The sequence below is a fragment of the Numenius arquata genome, chromosome 1 (genome assembly GCF_964106895.1).
Source record: "Numenius arquata chromosome 1, bNumArq3.hap1.1, whole genome shotgun sequence".
Taxonomy (NCBI): domain Eukaryota; kingdom Metazoa; phylum Chordata; class Aves; order Charadriiformes; family Scolopacidae; genus Numenius; species Numenius arquata.
Window position 1 is genome coordinate 107,288,748 of NC_133576.1, and position 27,446 is coordinate 107,316,193.

At 37.9% G+C, this 27,446-nt stretch overlaps 1 protein-coding gene across 1 annotated transcript in view; it reads right to left on the reverse strand.

Moving 5' to 3' along the window:
* The window catches only part of VWA8 (von Willebrand factor A domain containing 8), a 198,872-nt gene that overhangs the window by 14,745 nt on the left and 156,681 nt on the right, over positions 1–27,446 (reverse strand). The window contains exons 38-42 of the mRNA XM_074168332.1: positions 12,658–12,766; positions 11,751–11,907; positions 8,426–8,534; positions 2,723–2,848; positions 681–839 (exon numbers count right to left, since the gene is read on the reverse strand). Coding sequence (XP_074024433.1) covers positions 681–839; positions 2,723–2,848; positions 8,426–8,534; positions 11,751–11,907; positions 12,658–12,766 — 660 coding nt within the window. The remainder of the gene's footprint in view (positions 1–680; positions 840–2,722; positions 2,849–8,425; positions 8,535–11,750; positions 11,908–12,657; positions 12,767–27,446) is intronic.

Consider the following 27,446-nt stretch of genomic DNA (forward strand, 5'->3'; position numbering starts at 1 on the left):
CTTACGTTTCATATGCTCTTCGGTAAAAGCATCAGACATCATTAAACACTTTCTCTGTCAAGAATTAACTTGAGACTGGCCATTCCTGTCTTTTTTAAGGTTAAAGAAACATATCCTAGACCTTGTTTAGGCTTACTGAGACAAAAAAAAAAGGGTATAAAATTCATTTACATTTCCTTTGCAGGCTACCATTATATAATATTTGGAACCTAACACCTTTCAGTGCAAGAAATTATTTTCTTGCTTTCAGGTAACTGGTAGAGATCACAAGTCAAGGGACAAAGAAGCTTGGTCTTTTCCCGTGACAAAGTACTACTGTCTGTACTCTGGGCAGATGGAAAGGCAGGGCATCTTTGCATGTTTTGAAGCTCATATTTACTTGTGCTCTGTAGGCTTAAGTGTTTTTGCTTAAAGAAACAGATAAATACAGAAAAAGGGAGCAAATTTCACTAAGTCAAAGTCTTAAAAGTCTTAGATTGAATTCTCCCCTGCTGAAGCCTGTAATGTGTCTTATCCATTCACTAGTATTATTTTTCAGCTTGCTAGAAATAGATTAATGTCTATATTTCCTTGTGGGAATGAATAATGCTCTTTGGCTAGACTGGTTGCTGAAACACTTTTTCCACTGCTCCATACAGCCTGTGCAATAACCACAGAGCTCCTAGCCCAGCTGTAATTACCTTGAATTTGTGCTCATAATTCTCAAAAGCTTCCATGACCATGCAGACAGCCTCCATGGAGCGTTCCAGCCGTCCATCCACCCCGTTAAAGCGGTACATGCTACCGGAAACATCCACAACCAGCCGCAAGCGTTTAGGTTTCTGCTGCGGGCTCCCAGGCTGACAGGGAAACACAGTAGAAAAAACCCCAATATAAATAATAATAAAAGCTAAATATCAGTAATGGTAAAACATTTCAGAAAGAGAAACCAACGCACTTTGCAAAGCAAGAAACTTTTATCCAGCAAACACAGATTATTTTTTAAAAAAAGAACAAAACCATTTTAACCTTTTTTCTAACTGTTTCAAACCAGTTACTTGACAGATACCTCAATACATTCTTTCCCCTCACCTTCAATGACCGGAAACAAAATACCTCAAAAAATTCCACACATGCTTGTCCGGAAAATGCTTTTTCTGTCTCAGTTTTGATTCTTAGCATTTTATTTCAGTAAAGAGACTCTCAAATTTGCTTTTTCTGCCAAGGCTCATAATGGAAATGCTTTTCTTTGGCTTATGGTACTAACAGTGACCTGTATAAGACTGTAAAAACTTGTCTGCTGAGGTTAATAACATTCCAAAAATGTTTGAAATCTTGTTGTGATTAACTACTAGTTTCTTCATTCTGATGCTGAAACCGTTATTTTTTCCTGAAAACAATCACCATCTGTTTTAACAATTTTTGGCACAGTACATTCAAAGGAGGTGTTTTATTTGGTGTGCGATGAGATGAGTCTGGATTCAAGCGTAAGGCTATTAAAGATGATCTGGCAAAAAACCAGTTACATTAAAAACAAATAACTAAAATGTTTCTTTTACCTGTAAAGGGCTGCATGGATTTGTGTGCTTTATTCTTTTAATTATTCTCTTAATAGACTATGGCATTCCTGTCCTCCCAAAAACAAAGGGAGAGAGAGGGCCCATTAAATCCTACATTTCTTTTGGTTTTTATGCAAAACTTAAAGATGCCCTTTTTTTTTTTTTTTCCTAATTGAAATATTTTTGCAAAGTCTTAGACTGATACATTCAGTAAATACATTTTGAAAAAAAATGAGAAATGAAGATCTAATCCCTTTTCCCTTATTGATCTTTCACACAGGCAGTGCCAAATTCCACAAACAGTTCAAAGCAACAGACATCACGACCAAGTAGCATAAAAAATAATACCAGGGATTCATCAGATGTGGGTAGCTGATGTGCAAAAAGATGTTGTACTCAGCTATTTAAAAAAAAATTCTTAGTGTAGTTAAAAACTGCAATCTCTCATTAAGTATTACTGTTAAATACTATGGACTAGCCCCACCAGTTTTGGCCAGGTTTTCTTGGTCTGATTCAAGTGGTTTCTCTGTTGCTGACTCACACAGGCCCTACCCATAATGTCTTCTATGGAAAGGCTGAATTGAGACACAGGATGGACAACTTTACTGTGTCTTAATGGCTTTTCCTTACACTTTTTTCCCATTATATTTTTTATTTTTGTAAATCCAAATATCAGTGGAAGTTGAAATTCTTCACATATCATGGAATAATGACAAGATATTTGTAAAACACTTTTTTTTAAAAAAAAAACTTCCCAGAGTATCAGGGTATTTATTATCAAAAATTAAATTAAATTAAGTTAGTGAGAAAATATTTTCCTTTTCTAAGACAAACAAACAAAATGTTTTCTGCTAATTGCCTTCAGTTCAATAAAATATAAAATAAGAACATAAGAACTGTTGCACTGGCTCAAAACAAAGGACTGCCTAGATCAGCTCCTCTCTCTCAGAGTGGCAAATAACAAATATATGTGTGTGACTATAAGAAGTGAAGCAAACCTTCCATCTTGTTGTTGCCTCTGTCTCAGGGACTTCCCAAGATTCTTCCCAATCTTCCCAAGATTCTTCTGAGTTTCTTATCCCTAGAACTCACTGAAACTCCACTTATATTTGTACAGCCACTACGAAAACAGCAAACTGGTTAAGCGCTTCCCTACCTTTCCCTGCTACTTGTCGGGTACTTACTTGTGGTTCAAGTTCTCCCCGTCGTTTATATATGGCTTTTTCTCCTGTCAGACCATCAATGATTTTGGCATCATCCAGCTCTCCAACAGCTTGATGTCTCAGCCATTGCCTTTCCTTACCCTTGGCCTACAACAGAAAATAAACCTAAATTCACTCGATGCGATTTTAGGCATTTTATGACATACTGAACATGACACACGAATGAATTTTCTTCGTAATGATGTGATAGTTTTGGCATAAGTCAAAGAAATCTGAACACATTTTCATAGCTGTCCTGTTCTTTTGTCTGAAAAAAAAATTAATACTGACAAAGAACACGTTCCCTCCGTGATTCTGTCTTTTTTAAGTCATTTCATATATAGGAGTTTAACCATGGACTGTGGAAGTGTTAACCTTTTTTCTTGCAAATGTGCTGCGAATCTGTGTAGCTTGTGCAGAAATACATACAACCAGAGGGACAGGCACAACTGACCATTTGTTACGTGTTCTGCATCCAAGCAGTACAAGAAAAAAACATTGGGCGACTTAAAGGTAAAGTATTTATCTTAAATAATAGTAAGTGGTTTCTTTTAAAGTAATATTCATAACAAACTATAATTATTTTAAAATAAACCCCTTGAAAATCATAATACTCAAGAGACAGTCCACTGAATGTTTCTTTTATATTCTTTAAAAGAACACTGGTTCCCTACAGCCCGACTTGATGAACATGCATTACAATCCAGGAACTCAAATATTCATGGAACTCCTGTACACAGAAGCAAGCACCGAAGATTGAAGACTCAAATGTCTTAAGATTATGAACTGCATATTTAAGAATATTTGCAATGGATAGCTTCATCGTGGTTCATAATACATAAGATCCATCTAAAGACAGCAAAGTCTGCCTACATGGGTTTCATGGTCTATTTCATTTCTGCTTAAATCTTCAGGTTGAAGTTGTTCATCCGAGTAGTAAGCCCAGCAACAAAAGAAGATTTTAGATTTTTATATATATAACACTTTTGCACTCTCAGCAAATTGCTGGTCAGCAGATGGAGGAAAATCAAATACCCAGCAGGACACAAACTGCCTTAAACACCGGTTTTCAGGAATGAAAATCAGTTGTTTGATGAGCAGGAAGTGTTACATTACAAATCCCCAGTAAACTGCAGGCTTGGGATTTGAGAGGATGAATCTTTATAATTCTGTGCGGTCTGAGCAGTCAGATGATGGCTTATTAATCCTCAGAGAATCTTTGATTTTGCTTTGGTCAAAATTTATGAGTTTTTCTTTCTGGTGTGTATGGAAGAAGGAGTTCTGAACTACTGTCTACTGCCTATAGTTACTCTAGACTAATGGAAAATAAGTGGGCAGAAAGAATACCAAACCACAAGAAAAATGTTTTGACTAAATAATTTTAAAGTACAGAATTAACATAGTTGCAACAAAGAGGGTTTTTTTGTTAGGTTGTGTAAAAAGCTTTACAGATGTTTCCTAATGGGAAGCAAAAATAATGGCAATACATGGAAACCTCGGCCTTTTAGTAAATCACAGAAGGGGAAAGTAGAAGAGATTTCTTAGGCTGTGTATTCAGTCAGTGCTACATGCTCATGGTGCTACAGTCAACCTAGCTTTAACTCACTTTGGCAGTGGGGCATCCATGAGTTAGTTTGTACCACCACCAAGTAGTTTCCAGTATCATTAAATATTCTTGGGATGAAATTTTCAGCCCCTTCTTCCATAGGATCATCGATTTCTTTGTTGCCTGAAGAGTTGTGTAATATCACAAAAAGATACCTGTGAATTCCAGGTGACCTCCATGTGTTCCACCAAAATGTCACGCTACAGGAGTTCTCCTGCTGTGGAAAACACAATAGGATGGCAAACCCATGGCAAATTTCAGCAAAACTCCAACTAACCATTAAAAAAAATGCTCTTGGAGACAACATGGTGTCGAGTGAGCAGAGCCTGTCTAAAATGAATCATGCACCTTCCAGGATGACGCAGATGAGATAATTTCATTCCTAGTCATTCTAACACTGTAAGTACTGGAACAGAGGTAGATCGTTAATACTTCCTTAGGGCTGCTGCTTTGTCAAATTTTTGTCATTTGCTTCCTCTCAGCAGGCAGGAGGGACAAACAACAGAAGATTATAAAGTTCTGGCTTCACTGAGTAAATTCTCAACTAGTTTCACTACTGTTTTCATTGACAATGCTTTAGCTTTGTGGCTATTAGTTGTCCAAGGAACAGCAGTGTGAGAAGAAAATTGTTTTTAACTATGGACATAGTTAAAATCCATTTAATACCTTTTGAAGCTTATACAACAAAAGCCAGTATTTGAGCTGAAATTTTATTGGAGGAACACAGAGTTGATGTTTTCTCTTAAAATAGGAAAGAATGCTGACAAAATCTGACCTCACTTCTTTCCAAAATAATGCTAAAATTATTTAGACTACTTAGCTTCTGCCCGTTCCATGCAGAATTGCTGAAAATTTAATTCCTTTTATAAAAGCTGGAAAAAAAATCCCCTTAAGCACATGTTATACAATGCACGTATATATTACAGAGAAGCTTCAAAGCATTTTCAATACATGATCTTCATAAGTCTAAAAGCAATGTAAGTTTAAAAGCATTTACAATTTTAAGAGAAAAACAGAACTATTACATATCTACCTTGCTTTGATATTTTGCTAGAAAGGGCATACTACCCATTAGTATTGCAACATACTGCAACCATATTGATGAAAAAATATTGTATACTTTCTGTTTATATAAAAATATTCATTGTGTTGCTTCTGAAATTAGAAAAATGTGCCAGATACTGTTATCTTATCAGCATGGCAATGGCCGATCACAATACACCACTGCAGTAACTCTTTTCACTGAAAGATATCAAATGCATATTTACAAAAAAAACCACAAAATCATGAGATATCATAACTGTGATGTCTGTAAATACCACAGAAAAAGTTGTGTATGTGAAGCGATCACATTTAAATATGTAACTCGTAACAGTATGGGATGGTATGAAATACTGCCATTTGTTTATGGGAAAACATTATGCAAACGTTCCCTTAGTTGCTGAAATCAGAAAACTACTACTGACAGGGCACAGGGTTTTTCACATCCGTCAGCTCTCTAAGCCAGGTTTATTATAGGACTGCCACTATTTTATTTTGCTGCTATGACCAGACAGTTCCCACGTGGTCTAAATCAGACGGACTCCTACTAGCTGGGTGACTCACGCTCAGGTTTGCCCAGTTTAAATGTAGGTGCCTAAATGATCCTCAGAAGCTACAGGGACAGTTGCCCCCGATTCCCTCTGTAATAATCAACAAAAAGAGAAGCACTTTCTGGAAGGCAAATCATCTAAAAATCTAAGAAGGCCTCTCTGAGTGACTGACTGACCAATCAGTGAGTTATGCAAAGTAAAATGAACAATGAAATTACATTCTCAAACCATATTTATGTACCACTTTCAAGGATCAGCTGACTCCAAATATCTTTCTGCTGCTACTCATTTTTGCGAGCCGTCAACAATGGGACCTGAGTCCCAGCCTCTCAAGTCTCGGGATGTAAAATTTAATCAAAGGAAAATATTTTTAAAAACCCCACAAACCTAATGATAAAAAGGCATATGTTGAAAAGAAAATCCAAGTTAAATAAACGTGGACAATACATTTCCATTATGTGAACACACTGAGTTTGAAACAAGGAGGACTCAAACATTTTTTAAAAAGCCAAAAGTGTTCTCTGCTGAGAAGGTAATTTGGAATTTTCACAAAGTTAAAACCACACAGACATTTGAGCTACAAAGTTTACTGCAACTGACTGTGCCGTTGACTTGTTATTTGAGAAATGAGGAATGTCTGACTGATAACAGAAAGAAAACAGTTTTAGCACAGAACCCAACGTGTACATAGGACTATCCAGAAAAAAGGAGAGATGGAGGCATAGTCCTTCATCAGGGCTCAACGACTTACCATGCTGAAGAATTCAAATAAATTTTTTTCTCAAAAAGATAACATGCAAGAAAGAGCTTCCCAATTAACAGGAAGCATTTTGCAACTAACTTGCTCCTGTTATCATTTATCTTCACTTTCCTAGTGCATCTTCCGATAAAAAATCCTACCAAAATCTGTACAAAAATTTATAAAGTTAAAAATTTACTTTCAATATTGCTCTTATTCTATGAGCTAGCTTTTCCAAATACAGTGAGTTTGTTTTTTCATCTTAAAATACATTTACTAGCTCTGTGGTTAGCTGTTATAGATTTTGCCAGGAAGTTAGCAAAGTCTCATAAAATACTGCGGCTTATAAGACTTTGCCTTGATATTAAAATGACCTTTTAAACAAAGCAACAGGATATGTCTCCCTGTATTAAAATATATTACATTTTCATTATGATTAACGTGATCTCTGAATGTAAGAGTTTTGCCTCCAAGGAATAGATAAGGCACTCTAAAAAGACTTTAAACTGAAGATTCACTTATTCACTTCCTACCTAGAATGTGCTTCCAATGGCATGTTACCATGTTACTAGAAACACGGTAAAAAGAGCACCTAGATAGAAATGATATAGGAAAACCCGAGATTTATATCTAAAATTTTTCAACTGAAACCTGTCTTCACAAGCCAAAAGCTTATGGTATGAACTAAGACACATATTAGATGCATGAATCACTAATCATGACCACCTTAAATGTTCTTTATATGAGGATCTCTCTGAATTGACACATTCATAATAAAACCGGCTAATGGTTCTCTGCGTATATATGTGATTATAGTAGTGTTTTTGTAGTCACAATGGCTTAAAGATACAAGTAAAGAAAAATGGTAACTTTCTTACTTGCAATACCAGGGGATTGGATTTTTTGACCCAGGAGGAGTCTGTCGATCATACAAAGTAATTTCTTTCTACATTCCAGTTTTATTGCTGAAGTAAGGAGACAGATTAGACGCAGCACAGTGACTAATAGACTAAGGTACGTGTATACCAGTGGTTGGTAGCTTTCAACAAGAGTATTTTCAATCAGAGACATTTTATGAGGAGTAAAATTATTTTTCCTTTAATTGTCATTGAAGATAAACAGATTCCTCCCAGACACAACACAGTTTTTATTTTATTTACCCCGTGTATGAACACTAGTATTAATAAAATCTGGAACCACGGGACCAATTTCTAGAATAAAGGCAAATAGGTGGTTTTGGTTAGCTTCCACTTAGATTTGGGCTACACCTATTTTTATTAGCAACAGTTAAAAACAAACCTGAGAAAAATGCATGTTTTCAGCTGTATATGCAGCAAAGCTATGACCTGGCATGAGTGTTTCTTTTAACATCTATAGCATTCGCACTTCTAAGCTAAAAAAACTTTTGGTTAGGGTGTAAAGGCAAAGGCTGTGATCTGCACATTGCCACATATTCTTTTAATAAAGTACAGTATTTTCTTTCACAAAATTGTGCTCCTGAATAAGTAATTTCTGTAAGATGTGGTATGGGAATACTATAACTTGTAAAGATGAGCACTGGGGTCCACTTAAAAGCTGCCTTTGAAATAGTAATATGAGACTGTTTTTCCTAACCATGATATAACCTGAATCTGCTTTTAGCCCTCAAAGGTACGATCATCAGATGCTAACAGGATATTAGCAGGATAGTATTTGAGGCCTGATGTAATAAGCTCACCACGTTTCTTTAGCATTGAATCTAAGATTACCTGCAGATTGTCCAAGATGATGCGGAGTGACTGAACTTGACGCCGGACTGCTCCAGAGAACCTTTCATAAGTTGATGCATCATATTCACTCATCTGAATCTCTTTCAATCTAAAGCAAAGAACAGGGAGCTAAGAACAGTTTAGGAAACATGCATATCATCCATTTACGTATGTAAACTAGAAGTTTACTTGATAACAGGCAAATTCAGACTGTAATAACTAGACACTGGAGACAAATCAAAGAAGTTGCAGCTGCTTTTGTGAATTTTTGAAAAGGCAGCTGATCACCAATGTCTACAGGTATTGCATTACATTAAAACTTATTAAAGTTACTAATCCTTTGTCTCTCTTCTAATCTGCTTTAATGTTTGGGAAGCAAATCAGATGTTCTGAAAACTGCGATCAAAATCTAAAGGTTTTATTGGCTCAGGTGCTTCTATCTGTACACAAAAGGATCATAAGCGTCTAATCATTACTTCATCGTCGGAGTATTTTAAACATATCATGATCCATGCTTTAACACAAAGGTTAAGTAAAGACACACTATAAAATCTGTCCTTGAAGACCTACAACTAGTAACTCTGTCTCAAATACCTATCGTTGTGCTTCATAAAATGATGAAACCTTGAAACAAAGAAGTTTTAAATAAACATTAACAGAAATGTGCTCCATCACAAAAAAACGAGTCATGTCACTGAAGATTATTCTGCCCAGAGGTCTAAGAGAGTGTAACATCTGCACCTTAAAAAAACAGATCTATGCCTTTTCTATAAGCTAAGATGTAGCCACTTAAAGTTCTGTATAATTTTTCTCAACGTTGTAGCTAAGCAGATACTCTTAAACCTGTGAAACTCATGATTGGAACTTAATTACAGAGTTCTAATGGTGAATAACAAGCTAGGGGACAGGTTGATATGCTGGGATCGTGCACTGTTCAGTATTTTCCATGATGCAGCATCATATGTAGCAAGGCAACAATTGTGCATCTGCCCACACCTGTGCACAGCTCATTTCAAACAAGGAGTTCATAACAGCATAACCTCTGCTCACACTGCTTTGAAAATACTGATTTTTGAGTGAACTATATATGGATAGTAAAGTATGTATAGGCTAGTTGTATTTCTAATTACAAGTTTTTTAGTATCATCACAAGTTACTTGCCTGGAACATACAGTATACATGAGAATTGCTGTTCAGATTAGCCCCTTGATGATAATATTAAAATCAAACATCAAATCTTTGTTGTCTTTAGTATGACTATGTCTTTTTCTATTTTGAATTTTGCATACACATAGTCATTATAGCCAACTATTATTCACTAGAGGCAAGAAAAGGTAACTTTCAGGGCGATACACTTAATGTCATGAATCCTACCAACAGAGTTCAGTTTCTTCACATCAAGGAAGAAAACATTTTGTTTCAAACAAAAAACCCTTCATGTGCAGTTTCACTTTGTTAGACTCTACATCAATCCAAGTGAAAGCTAGTTCAGAAAAATACTGTGAAAATTACTGCATCTATTGAAGAGCAGTTGCTAACTTCATTCTACTGAAACAGGGCAATTTAAAACGTTTTCCACAAGCAGTACTATCTAGCCAGGAAAACAATCAATAGCTTTCATATTAAAATTCTCCCTTCCAGATAATCATGTATAAAGAACACAGTGAAATTTGCGGTCCCCCTTATTTTTTTTCTTCAGCCTGAGCACTCCGACCTCCCTACTCTTATCTGTTAAGTTCCCACAACTACCCAAGAGGTACAGAATAATAATTCAAGTCAAATGTGGCTTCAGAATAGGCTACATTTATGGCTGGTACATGCCAGCTCACTGCTTTTAGCAGTGACATGAATTGTTATCTCATGTACAGATACTCAGATTTTACAGGACGCAGCTGCACTCTTTCTACAACATGTAGCAATATCCAGGAATTTCCCTGAGCATGAATTTTGTAAATCACCATGCAGGCAGGTAGAAACTCATCAAGGCGTGCCATGTGTGTCTGTGTGCACAGGCACAAAGAGATGTACAGTATCCAAGACCATACATATCGATTGTTTCTATTATGAAGCAAATGATAAGCAATTTTGAAGAATGGAGATGTAGAAAGGGTTAAAAGTAGTATTCCCTACCTCGCCCCCCCCACAAAGCACCAGGAAAAAAGAAAAAACAAGCTCTGCCTTCACCCTGAAAACAAAACCTTAAGTGACTATTTTAAATTTATATTTCTGTATGTTGCTTATGTAAATTAAATCACTATTAGAAGGTATTTTGCCTTTCAGGGTCTTTTGCTCTGAAGCACTGACATAATCTATACATTTTCCCTGTCTTGATTAATTACTAATGCTCTGACAGCAACGCTAAATGCTGCAGGTAATTTACTGATAAAAACATGATTAAAAAAGAAACTTGACCTGAATGCAATAGACGCTTTGCTGTTTTTAAATAGGGTGATTCGTGTGCAATGTGTGTTCTATACTTAACAGCCTAATTATTTACACATCAGTTGAAGCAAATGGCAACTCTCACCTGCTCCTCACAGCACCCAGATTTGGCCCCTGTTGGGAACCGTTTTTTTAGTAGCAGCAAAATCTGGTCTGATTAAAGTTGCTTCTAATTTTATTTGCTCTGATGTTTTAATCTGTGTCTGGCACTTTCAGACAGATACATTGCAATACGTCCTGGGCTGAAACATAAAACTCATTTGGAATGACTGTCGATACACTTTGGTTTTTGGTTTTTTTTTTGCGCAAAGTACCAGAGTTTGACTTGAGAGTTCAGTGAGTGGAAGAAATCTGAATCTCTGCGCAGTCTGGGAAACAACTGACTAGTAACCATGCATTTCACTAATGCTGCGGAGATCCGTGGTTTGTCTAGAAATCTCTGCTGAACCTCTAATACTTCAAATAATTTCACCATTTGGCTATAGGTCGTTCAAACAGAAGCAACTGGCTCGTAATGGTCCATTTTGAAGAACATTTGTCAGGTGATGAATTCCTAACAACATACAATCTGGATTCATCACAATTCAAACTTGCATATGGTAGATCCCTTTTTAAAAAAGATAAATATTCATATCAGTCTCCTTATCCACCTAGCTACGTTTTACTCTACCAAATCACACAATCTTCTTAAAAGTGGGGCTTAATTCAATAAAACATTCTATATATCTTGTTCAGAACAGTTAAACACATGCTGGTAAGCTCTGTTAAATGATAATGATCAGGGTAAGGTAGCTGATAAATGCAGTTAAGGCAAGACAATTCTTTTTAGCTATCTTTTTCAAATTCTGGGAAGAGTAAGGAAAAATAAAGACTTTCACATTACCTCTGTTTAAAGGCCTTTTCACCCATCTCTCGAGCAGCTCTCTTAACCTCCTCAGGAACAGCATCCTTTTCAGCTTGAGATATTTGGTAGACCCTGTGGCCAGCATCCAGTCGATATGGGCCACCTTTGCCACCTAACCCAGCAGTGTCTCTCCCGCCTAACATGAGGAGATAAAAAATAATTAAAAATACGGATTTGATAATAAGTAAGAACACATCTTCTTTAAAGCTTCCTTTTTCATATCTGCAGATGTTCCAAAAATTCTGCCAACAATCCTCAGTAGAAATATTTATTGCCAAAGACTTTCAAAACCCAACAGCTATCATGGTTAAGAAGAACTTCATTGGAATAATTGTCTTTATAGTGCCCTGAGACCAGACACATAAAGGTTTCCACCTTGTACAAAGGGGACTATAGATCATGTTTTGTACATCTCCTCAAAGCTCCTTGTTCTTCAAGCCGTTCATTCAGACTCTGTTTTCTCCCTTGTTGGTTTACACTGTTCCCAAACCACTTTATCTAGTGATCACTATCATGCCCTTTCAGAATTAGGAGGCACTTTGCCTATTCTGTGTGCCTTTTGCCTACACTAGCTAAGTTGCTGTGGCTACAGAGACATCGAAGAGAATGGCAAATGACCTAGTTTCTGTGACGGCAGGATTCTGGGTCTCTATATGGTGAATGAAGAGAAACAACAACAAAATGTAACTGAAGTAGAGATCTGCTATATACGGTTTAAGCTAGACACTGCAAATATTACTTTTCATTGGCAATAAAGTGACCATGTATTGAGTAAAACAGCTCTAAGCAGAGGGTGGCCTTGTATAAATCCATTTCTGACTGGCACAGCATCTCCCTTAGACATCCTTCAATGATACATTTAGAAAAAAAAAAAAGAATGGAAAACCTGTTCCACCAGCCCAAGTATTTCCACCAACATGCGGCATGTTGTCTGGATCCACTTTTCCATGTTTGGGGAAACTAACATCCAAACCACTGTCTCTCTGAATGGTTATCTGTAAAATAAAAACCAGAGCTGTAAATCTCTCTTATAGCAAGGAAAACCACTCAACCTAATAATAACATACTAGCTCTACTGAAGAGCTCATGAACAAGAATTAATTCACTAAGTGCAACATCCCACCTGCTGAAGACAACAGGATTAAGAAGAGTAAAACAGGGCTTCCAAGTGGCACATTAGACCCACAGCAGATCTAAGACTACTGCTCCATCTGAACCACTCAGTGAGTCTTACCCACACTAGAAAAATGCTTACTGTTAATTGCCAACATAATTCAAAATCCCCCCGTAGACAGGATGGTCTGCAGTTTGAATGCTTCTCATAGTAGTGGCAACACCTGGCTGCGCATCCATTCACAAATTTCAAGCATACCCAACCACAGCTCCCCATTCTTTATTGACGGGCAGACTGGTCTTCCTTTCATGAAAAGGGACTAAAGAAAGAACATGCTCTTCTCCGAGGTTTGTCAGTAAATGGCCAGTTCAAATGACATGTTCACGTAATCTTGAACTTCCCTGCCATGACCGCAAGAGTCTACAGCGGTGAGTTTTCTACGCTTGTCCTACTGACTGCAGTCTCCCCGTGGATTCACCGCGCAGCTGAACACCCAGCAGCTGTCAGATGGTCAGGGCTGAGTCATGTCAGGCTGGGGCTGGACTTAAGTGGGTGACTGAAGGTAAAAATACTTCTTCCCATTACCATCTCTGAGTCATGTAGTGAATTGATTCATGTGTAAACTGCCCTTCAGTTACTAATCTTCTGTAATTTAATGCCAGTTGTTTTTTTTTTTTTTAATGAAACAATGACAGAGATGTAAAATTGATGCCTTTAACCTCTACAAATTAACTTCCTTCTCATCTAACATAATACATTTAATTCCCTGATGAATTTATGTGCCCCAATAACTACAATTTACTGCCTTCTCAGAAGTTCACTGGCATTATCAGGGTATTCACTGGGACTGTAGAGCAGTTTAATCCTTGAATTCACTGTCTTGCAGACTCAACTTCATGCTGACATGAATTCCATACATGTTTTCAAACTGAAAACACGTGCTCTAACAACAGTGTCTTGGCAGCTATTCAAAACATCATTTTCTTTCTCTGTAAAGAATTTATATTAATTCAAAGAGGTACAATACATCTTCTGTGAATCATGTCATTAGTGTAAAATCAAGATCTAATCTGATAAATTACATTAATTTAACATTTCTATAGGAAGAAAGACACTTAACCACAACAGCATGTTACCCTAATTAGGGTTATACATATTTCGATTTATAAGATTTCCTCCAAAATAAACAGTTCTTTTTTTGCATAACACGTAGATTTCAAGGCTATCAAAAACATGGGTCAACAAAAATAGCTGAACTTAGTTTAAAATAAAATCATAAAACCAAAACTGTAGTGTCAGCCTCGTGAATCAAAACAAAATATTACTCTGTAAAGAGAAACAATAAAATGACGGAAAATCCTTTACTTTTTTCATCCTTTTGGGTTCTTCATAGAAAAATACTCAAAATTCTGCAAAATGAAGCTCTGAGGCAAACATAACCATAATCAATACCATATTCTATTTTTGTCAAGTTTTTCCATTTAAAAATGTCACCAAATATTTTACAACACAAGTATTGTTTAAATTTTGAGTGAAAAGTTCCGTAGACAACAGAGCTTTGTTGCTCACATACTTCTCATGTATAGTAAGTTATTCACAAATATTTTTAGTACCTATGTCCTGGGTAAGTTTCTAACATAAACCTATTTTAGAATGGTGTTGATCCGATTAAAACAGGTATTTGTAACTTTGAAACAGCATGTGGTTAATAGAGAATCTTTTATTTTATAATGATTTGTGACTTTTGTTCTTAAAAGTACAGCAGAACACCCAACATCTGATTTCTATTAAAACTAAAAAAAATTGCATGAGAGAGAGAAAGAAAAAGAGACAAGTGGTACAATCTATCACGGCTTATTCAAGAATGTGACCTCCTTATTAATTTTTTTATACATATAGTTAATAGGGTAGTGGCTAAAATAACTGAAAATTTAAGGATACTAGAATGGAACACCACCAGCAGATGTGTAAATGTCATGTCAGTGAATTGCAGCAGTTTCTTTCATTTACTTGTTTTATAAGTATGCACGCTAAAGGTAGTAGAATTTTGCTACATATGAATACTTTAACAATCAATTTTTATTAGCACTGGTTTGCTGGGATATTTTTTTTTTAATTTACCATATGCTTAGAAACTGCATTCAATTAGCACACTCTAGGGCCCTTTGAAGAAAATCTTCTGGGTGTACTTCCTTGGTTTTTCTTTGAGCTCTTAGATAATTCCATTAGTGACTTATGCTTTTCTCCTCCCCATCCCTGTCTCCATGGAAGCATTTCAAGGCGATTTTACAACTAATAACTTCTCTCTGCTCTGAAGGCGCCTCTATAAAGTAAAAGCTAGACTAGCAAATATCTAGATTAGAATTGAAAATATATTTTTGAAAGAAGTAAACAGTAAATCACTAGTCTGGATGTGAAATCAGGGGAAGGATGAGGAAAAAACTGAAGACAAAAACTTTTGGACAAAGATACATTCCTCAGCACAAGAGATATAAAGAGATGGAAGAGTCACAGATAAGTCACCCCTCAGAGGGCTGGAGGGATTCTTGATGTTAGAAACTGTTGGAAAGGTAGATTTAAGGGGGAGGATCCAAAACTGGATGTATTATGAACCCGGCAAACTGAAAGAGAGTAGGAAAATCTAGTTTGTCTGGATTGAGAAGGAAGACAAGAAAAACAAGTACTGAAAGGAGAAACAAAGCTCAAATAAATCTAACAAATCCATAGTAACTTTTCCAAGCTCGTCCAACTGGAATTTCTAAACCTACTGAGATTTCTCTTAATGTTGTGATGGATATTTTCCAAATACATAAATAATTTGCTTGAAGTTGATCTGTCCCCTCCTGAATACTTTCCGTTTGAACCTATTGCAAGACTTCTATCAACTTTGTTTCTTTCAGCAAGAGTTTAGACTAAGCATCTCTTTTTGAGTGAAATCTGTGCTCTTTCTAGCTACACATGCACTGAAAGGCACTATTCATTCCTGCATTATTGTGAAGATGTCATACTGTCTGGTGTGCATGTCACAGCTTTGTAAAACAACAGATGAATTCAGGCTAGTAGCCTTGAGTTTCAGCCATGAGGTCAGAGTAGAATAGCTGGAAAAACTGTGAAATTTTCCTTCTGAGACTTCCTTTAGATTTCCAAAATAACCACAATTTCCAAAACACAGGGCACACGTGTCAGTTGTGTATTATCTAAACTTGTTTATACATATTGGTGATTCATGATCAGAGCATGAAAGCAGTTTTCCACTGCCTGTTTGGGCAGGTTCTTCTTCAAAGTTCTCACCACACAAGAAGCACAACTGCCATCCTCTCCTGGGATACACAGGATTTTTACTTTATTCTCTGTACAGTCATCATCAATAATCTTAGTCCCTGGTTTCCAACCTTGTTCTGTCTTTTTCTTTGTCTGTATTGTATTCTCAGGCACTTGCACCAATGGGTGATGGATGCATTTGAAAGGACTTTGTGGATGGAGACTCTGTCGGTCTTCCAAAGTCAATGAAGCAAATAAAAATTTTATGCGAGAAGAACATACAGAATCACAGAATCACAGAATCTTAGTGGTTGGAAGGGACCTTTGAGATCATCGAGTCCAACCACATTAAAAAAAAAAAAACAAAAAAAAAACAAAAAAAACCAACAAAAAACAAAAAAACACACAAACAAACAAAAAAACACAACACAAAACCAAACAAACAACAACACCCCCCCCCAAAAAAAAAAAAAAAAAAAAAAAAAAAAAAAAAAAAGCAAGCAGCATCCATCAACTAAACCCCACACACAACACCCCACCACAAACCAACAATCCCGGGCACTAGATCATGCCCTGAAGAGCCACGTCTACACGTTTCTTAAATACCTCCAGGGATGGTGACTCCACCACCTCCCTGGGCAGGCTGTTCCAGTGCTTGACCACTCTCTCAGTAAAGTAATTCTTCCTAATATCTAATCTAAACCTCCCCTGCCGCAACTTCAGACCATTTCCTCTGGTCCTGTCGTTATTCCCTTGGGAGAAGAGGCCAACCCCTGCCTCTCTACAGTTTCCTTTCAGGTAGTTGTAGAGGGCAATGAGGTCTCCCCTCAGCCTCCTCTTCTCCAAACTAAACATGCCCAGTTCCCTCAGCCTCTCCTCATAGGACTTGTTCTCCAGACCCCTCACCAGCTTGGTGGCTCTCCTCTGGACACGCTCCAGCACTTCAATGTCTTTCCTGTAGTGAGGGGCCCAAAACTGAACACAGTACTCGAGATGAGGCCTCACCAGTGCCGAGTACAGAGGCACGATGACTTCCCTGCTCCTGCTGGCCACGCTATTCCTGATACAGGCCAGGATGCCGTTGGCCTTCTTGGCCACCTGGGCAAACATGAAGACTGCAGGTCAGAAAGATGCTAAAGGAATGTGCTTTTCTGAAGAGGCAATGGCATGAAGGAAGCGCTTGAGAAAAAAGGAAATGAAGAAACAACAGCAAATACCAAGACTTGTTAATACTTTGACTTAATTTTCTGCTCCTGCCTCTTATACATCCCTTTACTCCTGACAGCAAGGGCAGCCAGACAGGAATAGAACTGATCTCTCATTTTACATTCATAGAATCATAAAATCTTCTAGGTTAGAAGGGACCTTCAAGATCATCTAGTCCAACCATCAATTTAACTCTCACAAAAAAAAACCCAACAAAAAAACCATCACTAAACCATGTTCCCCAGCACCATGTCAACCCATCTTTTGAATACCTCCAGGGATGGTGCCTCAACCACCTCCCTGGGCAGCCCATTCCAATACTTGATAACTCTTTCAGTTTAAAAATTCTTCCTAATATCCAACCTGAACCTCCCCTGGTGTAACTTGAGGCCGTTTCCTCTAGTCCTGTAGCCTGTGACTTGGTAAAAGAGACCGATCCCTGCCTCTCTACACCCTCCTTTCAGGTAGTTGTAGAGAGCAATAAGGTCTCCCCTCAGCCTCCTTTTCTCCAGGCTGAACAACCCCAGCTCCCTCAGCCTCTCCTCATAAGACTTAGTCTCCAGACCCCTCACCAGCTTCATTGCCCTTCTCTGGACCCACTCCAGCACCTCAATGTCTTTCTTGTGGTAAGGGGCCCAAAACTGGACACAGTACTCGAGGTGGGGCCTCACCAGTGCCGAGTACAGGTGGACGATCACCTCCCGAGTCCTACTCACCACACTGTTCCTCATACAGGCCAAGATACTGTTGGCCTTCTTGGCCACCTGGGCACACGGCTGGCTCATGTTCAGCCAACAGTCGACCAACACCCCCAGGTCCTTTCCTGCCAGGCAGCTCTCCAGCCACTCTGCCCCAAGCCTGTAGCGCTGCATGGGGTTGTTGTGACCCAAGTGCAGGACCCGGCACTTGGCCTTGTTGAACCTCATCCTGTTGGTCTCAGCCCATCGATCCAGCCTGTCCAGATCCCTCTGCAAAGCCTTTCTACCCTCCAGCAGGTCAACACTCCCACCTAACTTGGTGTCATCTGCGAACTTACTGAGGGTGCACTCAATCCCCTCAGTGAGAGGTACGTGGCCATCTGAACAATGTGCTTTATATCAGTTCCATGAGATACATGAATGGATGCCAAAGCGGTTTTACGGGGCTACACTTCATTATTTTTTTCTGACAACACCGGGATTTTAAGAGCCAACTGAATAAGGGAAACTGATACAAACATTCAGTCTGGAAAGTAAATGATCCTATCATCCTTCATATAGTAATATAAAGAAGATAAGAGGCTCGGAGAAGCCAGTTACATGATTTAATGTGCTCCACAACACAATGAAACCAGGTGTTTCACATCTGTGTCATATTTATGCCAAACAGCTATTACATGCATACCAATACGTAATAGCAGGCACTCTGAAGATGAGTCAAAGGCTGGTAGTTTTGTCTAGACTTCAGCTGGTCAGGCAAACTATGGTAAGGGAACTTTATGCTGTGTACTAGCCAAATCTTAACCATGTTTGGAAATGGATCTAGAATGACATTCATTCCACTTAAGTGAATGTGGGGTTGAATTCTATTGAATTCTGATGTGAAATAATCTAATTTAATAAACTCAACCCCTGGACAGTAAGGAAGCACTGGCATACATCACAGTTTGACACTTTTATCATCCCTCAGTAAAAGACAGGAGGTGAATTTGTTGAGGATCACCCAGCTGACCCAGATACAATGTGAACTGCCTCTACAAGACACCATCACAACTATGGGAAGAAAGGAGCTTGCAATATCCCATTAACAGAAGTTTGTGAATTATGGACAGGGCTGCTGTACTTGATTATGAAAATGATTTATGTCCCACACTTACATTAGCACTTCATTCTAATATGAGCTGTTTTCACAATTACAGCACTTCCCTTTTGAGCTCAGAATTACTTTTCTTCTAATATCTTGCAAATTCCTCAGGTTCCATGAGTAAAACTGACCAAAAGCCTTATCAAATTTAGTTTCAGCTGATTTCGTACAAGTGAGCTTGTATTTTAGCTCCCAGTAATCTTGATCATTCATTGCAATGAAACTGAGAAGAAAAAAATCTCTTTAAAAAGAAGCTTCACCACCTCAAAGGCAGTCTCAAGTAGAGCAACTGTGCATTTCTGTATCTCAACAGGTGCTGGTTACTGCCAATTTTCTTGTGCCAAGCAAATAAATATAAAAAAAGAAACGATAGCCAGTCTTCAGCATGTCACATTTATATGTCTGATGGGAATAAAATAATTAAATTGTCTGACTTTTTATGAGATGCTTTTAAGGAACTATTCAAAGTGCATCTAGACTGAACATATATTGATTTCTCTATTATAACGTGTTTATAATAGTATCCAATTTAATGAGTAAAAGACACTTAACCAAGCCAACTGAAATGAACATTTCAGTATGTCTATTATTCAATCATTAATGTTCGGAGTATTCATGACCTTCAACACTGCCATCTTTTCACTCATGCATTTTAAGCCTATACATCAGCTCCTCGTTGTTCAAGTCTGTTACAATAAACTAAAGACTAGCATTCCAGGAGTTGTATTGTGAAGACAGGGAAAGAGAGACAGAATCTCATCTCCTGCTGTATTTTTCCACTTCAGATTCTCTTTATTCCTGGGAGTTTTATGCAAGAGATAAAACCAATGACTCTCGCTATCTTGGACATCCATACCTCCATTACTGTTTTGTAAAAAGCTCTCTAAAACAACGGACAGAACATGCACTCAGGCTTAACTGCTGGCAGAAAAAGAACTTGTGGCTACAGGTTAGGAAATATCTTTTAGACTTTGTAAATAGAAGTCAGGCCAGGTTGAAAACATTTCTAGCTTTGAACAGAAAAGTAATAAATGAGTGATGGCTTTCAATGAAATGTGAAGGATTTTTTTCTTGATGCAGTCTGGGATGTGTCTCTGATGTGGATTTATTTTTTCAGTCATAGATATTCCTGTCACCCTACTGTGTACATGACAAGCTTCTGTTCCACATAGAGAGCTGGCTAAGGAGTAGATGGTCTTTTAATACAGCAGCTTACTTTTGTATTCTGATGTGGTTAACTTCATTAAAATTCCTGAAGGGCACAAGATGTGTCAGTGCTTCCCATTCATTTAGGAGTGCTTGTCAGAAAAGCTCCTTTGCGGTGCTCACAGCAACAAAAGCGAGTTTCTGCCTGAGTACTGGGAAAGAAACTCTGGTTTCCAACGGGAGCGAGCTGCCCCACGTACAGGAGAACAGAGCCTTCCCCTTTTAGTTTTAATATATTTGGCCCTACCAGGACTAATTTATGTCTAGTCCTCTTAAGCAAAACACGATGCTTATTTTAATACTCCAGATACAACTTAAAAACGGGGGGAGGGACGATCAGAAAAAAATACTCTTAATTCCAAGCTAACATCCTGCAGGTGTAAAGGGATATAATTCATACTTTAAAAAATGGACTATCTTTCTATTTCCCAAACCTCCCCAAATCAAGCTTTTCTTACCCTTTTGGGTATGTTTAAATAGAGCTGGCCTTACAGAATTTTACATCTTCATAACAGAAAGAAAAGGAATCCTCCTTGTTGTGTGTGGTGACAAACAAGTAACCAATCATTCTACTAAGCCCTTTTAAGCCTTCTTTGGAGCATTCCACATATAAGACATTTACTAAAACTGAAACCGGCACAATTTCAGGTGTCACAACTTAATAAACACACACAAATGGGTAAAACGTCATTTTATAAAATACAAGCAAACAGGGTCACAGCTGCAGTATTTACAGCTGTAGAGAATATTTATGTAGGAAGAGTTTTTAAAAGGAAAAAGCTGAAGTGCTGAAACAGTAACTATTTTAACAAGCACTTATTCTGGTATTTGTAATAACACTGCGTTATTGGGTGTTTCTTACTGCTGATCAGAAAGATTTCAGGTGCAACAGAGTTCACATGATTTAGGTCCTTAGTTTAACGCAAGTTAAGGAGGTGTGCAGTAGATTAATTAGTTGTGTCATTAGACAGTCCTGGAAAGTAGGCAGAAGTAGGGAGGATCTAGACTGGCAAGATCTCATTTGTCATTTACTCTTTTCATCATACATGAAAGAACCCTGCTGAGATGCAAATTTGAAGATATCTGCTCTTATCCTAGCATACCTGGGACACAGAGGGAAAGAATTAATCTGATATTTTGCCTTTTCATTAATATATGATATATTAAACAGGGCAGTTTATAATCAATGAAGAATATATGTCACTTTCCATACAATGTAACAAATTATTGTTGAAAAATATGAGTTACGTGAATATAAAAGCACTACAAATACTACAAAGTTAAAATATCAATGTTTTCCTAAATAGTTTGCTTTCTTCATTAGCATCGTGGACAAAGATTAGGCACGTATCAGAAGATCATCACAGGAAAAGAAATGAAAACATCTTTTTATCAAAAACACACATTACTATGAAAGAAGGCAGACTTTGGCTGTAATGAAACATGACTATTCTCCAGGTGAAAAAGCCATTAAATAATCCATTCCACAGAGGTACAAAGGATTAGGAAATGTATTCCACGGAAAGCAGAAGGTATTTCAGCAGACGCGCAAAAGGCTGATTTTTCACTGAAACAAATTTTTGTTTTCTTTTATCCCTCCCCCACTCTTGCCAACAACCTTAAAACCTCAGTGTTACCCCAGGCTGCAATTAACAGGTCACAAGAACATCCTTTCCTCCAACATATCTGTGTTGCTGCTGAAGAATATACATATTATTTTCTCAAAGAGAATATAAAAATTCCACATCAGGCAAATCAAAGACTAATCTGCCTGTTCCATGGTGGTTCTATATTCTATTGTAAAACTGATTCTACCAAAGATAGAAAGAAAATGTTTTATAATCTACTTACACAAACTAGCGAGAGAAAGGCAAAAAACAGGAAAAAGAAAATCTAATGGCTTCTATTACTTTTACTTGTAGCTTATCATATACAGCTTTTTTTTTATGTGCTAAAAATTAATACCACAATTTCTGTTCACACACAAAATTGAGCTCATGAGTTATTTTTCCACAGAAAGGGACATTCAGTATTAGACAAGACAATAATAATTTATCAAATACACTCTGTGTCTTCAGTTGTATCCTGAAGTGAAAAAACATTAGTTGCACTGCAGTATAAAATACATTTAATAGGTTTTCTTCATCATTTTGGCTTCGTTTTGATTCTCTATCTTGTCTGTAAAACTTTGCAAGAATCCAAAATGAAGTAATGAAGCTTCATGCACTATCTGACTCCAGTGAACATTTGTCTCTAAAAGTAGCTCTTAAAATTCATACAGGAATTAAACTGCTGTCTCAAATAGCAAAATCATTCAAAGCATCACAGCTGTAATGGAATTTTGGATTTTTAAAATAAAAGTGAAATCACAAGTAGGTCAACCTGGGTAGGGAAAGAGGTAGGGAACTGGAGTGAAACACATACGAAGGGGTATCTGGCTTGCAAATAAAGTTTTTATACACCAGCTAAAAAAACCCCACTATATAAAATCCAGTTGTTGCTGCTGTGGGTGGGTCTTCATTTGAACTAAACGCTGTCACCGAACCAACTCATAAACTCTGCAGCAGTAGATGCACTAGTCTTTTGTTCATGAATATGTACTCTGCGGCTTAAAAGCTGGATAAACTAAATGAAGTAAAGAGAGAACAATGTGCATTTGCTTTCACCTAACAGATCCTGCATTATGTTAACATCTGTGTAAGTTCCATTTTCCTCTGTCATTATTAAAATCTACCTAATCAATCACAAAAAACGTGAGGGCATCAGCTCATTAGTATGCGAATCCACTACAAAATATAATCAGAGCACACAGACAGTGTCTGGCTTGGTTATTTATCATGACTACTACACACCCTCTAAGATCAATAAACTTGGAAAATACTAAATTCTGTTTCTTCTGGTGCATCCTGAATAATCAACAGCTAGAAAGACGGGATAAGTGAACACACTCTGACAATGTGGAATATTCTGAACAGAAAACTGCAGGGACACTGCACAGTCAAAAGAAAGTTGAAAAAAATCACACACAGAAGCAGAAAAGCCTTATTTTCTACAGAGCTAGGACCTTGTCAAATCTGCCCTTAAGAAGCAGAGACATAAGTTATTAAGCATCAACTATGTTGTTCTGTTTTCTAAAGTAAAGCCTCCAATATTTAGCACAACTGTAACAGATCAGACGATTTAAATTTTCACTACATTTCACTAATTAGGGAACAACTTTCATAAGGGCAGAATTATTAGTATGCATTTGTCTCACTGGGACAGCAGGATTTCAGCGGTGTTGGGAGCTCCAGCCTTTACGTCAGCAACGGGCACTGCCGCAGGCTCTTTGAGATCTGCAAGACGGTGTGGTTTGGTTATGATATTTTCTCCCAAGAGAACTGTGGGTTTTCACAGGAAGGCCAGAGGAAGAAAGAGGAACTTTGTGCTGGATCCGCCTGCTCTAACAGCAAGTTAAGGTTATTTCCAGTCCTGCTTTTTGTCTGTCTGCTCTAATTAGACTGGAAGATCTTCAGGAAAGCGAATGTATTACAGCCGTGTTTGGATAATGTTTCCACCAGGGGCTTCATTCCAGCTGAAGACGTTTATATGAGAAAAAGTACCTGACAGAATCGATGATCTTTATCGGAGTTGCTTTACCCAGCGGAGACTTTTAGAGACACGAACTTAGTGAGCTCTGTGGGTTCATGGCTTTCTAGTCTTACCTTTCCCTATACTTCAATGCCTTGTCTCAAGGGGTGCTATACGTCTGCTACTCCTCACTTTGCTAAAATGAATCATGCACTCCAGGAAAAGGCCACAGACTTAAACTGTGTATTTGGGGTTCACGGATCTCAGAACTGCAAATGCTGTCAAACTATACCTTGCAATCCACTTACTGACTAGATAACTCTGTAATCTGCGGCATTTCAAGTTTTTCAGGATCCTGCGCAGGACTGCAGAATGCCATCTTACGGTTATTTGAAACTTACAAAAATTCTCCACTGCATATATTTTTCATAATTTATGGGATTTGTACGGACAGTATTTAAGAGATGAGCAAAACCACTTTTATTAGCTCACCGATGCCCTCATGTGGTGAGAAAAAACACTTGGACTAAAGTAGGAAATAGAGAACCGGGGATGGTGGTGGGAAGGACCAGCCACTTGCTAAAAGTCCTGCTTTTATCTCGAATCAAGAGCTGCAGCTTTGCCCGGTTCAGTCTCAACATGAGGAAAAAGCTGGATTTTGGTAAACTGTTATAAATTGAAATGTCACTTTTAAAAACGGGAAAAAATAAATTAAAATCGTCAGTATAGATTAAAGTAGATCCTGAGCAGTAAACATAAACAAGCTGGGATCACAAACTACTAAATCAGATAAACATCCAACCTAAAAAATGAATTTCATCAGATGAACTTGAATTACCCTAAACTTTCAAGTACAAATTGTAGCTTCAGAAAATCAAAAGAAAAAAAAGAATGCATTCAATAAACCCCAAAATATTATTTCACTTAAAGGGTGAATAATTATTAATTGCAGAGTTGAGTGGAATGAAAATAGAGTAAATAAGACTATTCAAGGAAGGGAGTAAAATGATCATCACCCAAAGATGGAAGAGAACAAAACTGCTACAGATTTTCTGGTCTCAGCCCAAAGAACAGAAAAAAGGCACAAAAGAAACGCCCTTCCATTTCTAAGAATCCATTTCCTTAAATCCGTAAAGAATACCTGGTACATTGAGGGTGAGATTTGGATCCAGCCTGCAGAAAGCTAAAGGTAGGGATCTCCCAGGTAAGCCAGGGATCTGAGGTGCCACTGCAGGCAATGGCCATACGCAGGACAAACACCAGCGTCTCCTTCAGGGTGAGCTCCTCAGGCTCTCTTGGTGACAGTGGGAGCTCACACACTCAGCTCAGAAGTAGGCACTGAAATGCCTACAGGTCTGGTGCTAGATCCTACTCCTTCTCCTTGCCGTTACTCTGCAATATTTCCAAGCACAGCCACAGCAACCTGCCTGAGCTGCTTGAGTGCAAGTACATGCAAACATTGCTTAAAGCAAGGGAACTGAACTGCTTTTGCCTGTAAAAACTAAGCATTATTCATTAAGTACCATATACCTGCTGCTTTTTTTGACCTACTACAGTCTTGAAAAGAAGCAGAGTAAATGGCATAATTCCTATACTCTATATATAGCAATATATTGAATATATATTCAGCTATATTCTAGCTCTATATCAGGCACACGCCAGCAAAAATAACCACTCAGGTGCAAAAGCCAGACAAGGGGCAGGAGTTGTGCCAACAGGTCTTTTAACCAGCTGACTGCAGACAAGGACCTGACCATGAAGATTCTGTGATTCTGTGAAAAGGAGAGCGAAGTACTGTCGCATTCCGCATGGCTAATTATATGTGTAACACAGGGATCCCAATAACTTTTTCCGAAAGAGCTCTAAATCCACTTCTAATTCCTGTTCATTATGAAATACAGTCCCTGAGGGATTGGGCACCTGCAAAGTTATGATGATCTTAGGTGATTTTAATTCAAGAGAGTCAACGTCCAGGTATGACAGCTGGGGAAAAAAACCTGAACTTGTGTGTGTGTGTGTATCAGTGTGTGTATGCATGTGTGCACATACGTAAATACATATGTGTGTGAATCTATATACATGCACACAACTTCATATGTACACCCCCCCCACTTGATTTAACATGATTGTGTTCTAACTTCAACACAAATCTGACTTTTTTTGGCATTACGATTACTTTTAAAATGTAATCAACTTTGATCCCAGTTCAACACAGGCTTTACTGGGAGTATAGGCAGGATAGGAACATATTTTAAATATATTTCTAATGATGGACTACGCAAGCCATAATCGCTACTTAGCGTTTGCCTTCGCCCCCATCAGACCTAAAGGTTAACTGATGGATTGCAGAAGAAAGTCTGAATGTTGGGAACTACTACTGAGTGCTGCAGAACTCATCAAAATGCTGTTTTTAGCAAAAAGCCCTTCCATCGTGGATGATCTGAGTAGTTAAGACACACAAAAAAAACACCCTTAATTTTTTTAGCCATTGGTGATGAACACATATACATTGATGTCTTACCATACTGACCTGAACCATATGTTCATGTCTTCTAGCTGTTCACAGGACACAGAATAACTTATGTGTTCTGTTATCATTTTTGAGTGCTACTATAAGACTGCGAAGACAGCCATTTAAAATCTGAGAAAATATCTATCTATTGCATTTCTGGAGTTTTGCTGCATACGTCTATACTGATGTCAGCTAAGCATGTTTCAACCCTGGGTTATCTAGAGATGACATTTGTTTCCTTACATGGCTGCACTGCACTTACATGCAATTTTGGCCCAATTTAAGGTATGTTCGTACTGACTGCAGCATTCAAGGACACTCAAGCCACCCAGCTTGGCAACAGAGGTGCAAAGTATGTTTATATATCCTTATGGGTGTATAATGCATTTATCCAGGCTCTGACCCTGCAGAGTAGACATACAGCGTGCACTTGAACAAATGACCTGCCTTTCTTATGTTTCAGTTCTCTCCTCTGGAAAGCAACTCCAGATGTTGCAATAATTATGTATTTAAATGTTTAGGGGTGTCTAAAGGGAAATAGTTAGGGATGGATGAAGTAATTTTTTTCACTTCTCCATTTCGCTAGTTACAATGATTCATGCTTTGTGGAAACACTGTATCAGTAAAACGTTAACTAGTCACAACAGAAACCAAAAGAACATGCCTCCAGCGCTACTGGGAAAAGGAACTGCGATTTAAGACAAGAGCACTCATTTTTGACAGAAAACTCTTCTCCCGCTCAGTTCTCCAGGGCAAAAGATCTTGAATGAAATCTCCCCAAATCTGGCTCTACAGCTTTTCCTATTCTTCACATATTTCAATCATGTCTTCTTTCAGTGCCAATGCCTAAAACGTATCGAAATTATATCCAAGTCATGCTGAGTTGTCCACCTCTAGGATCTCTTCTAACAGGGCCAGTACTGCACAAATTTCTACACACTACTGCAGAACTGTCCCTACTGCA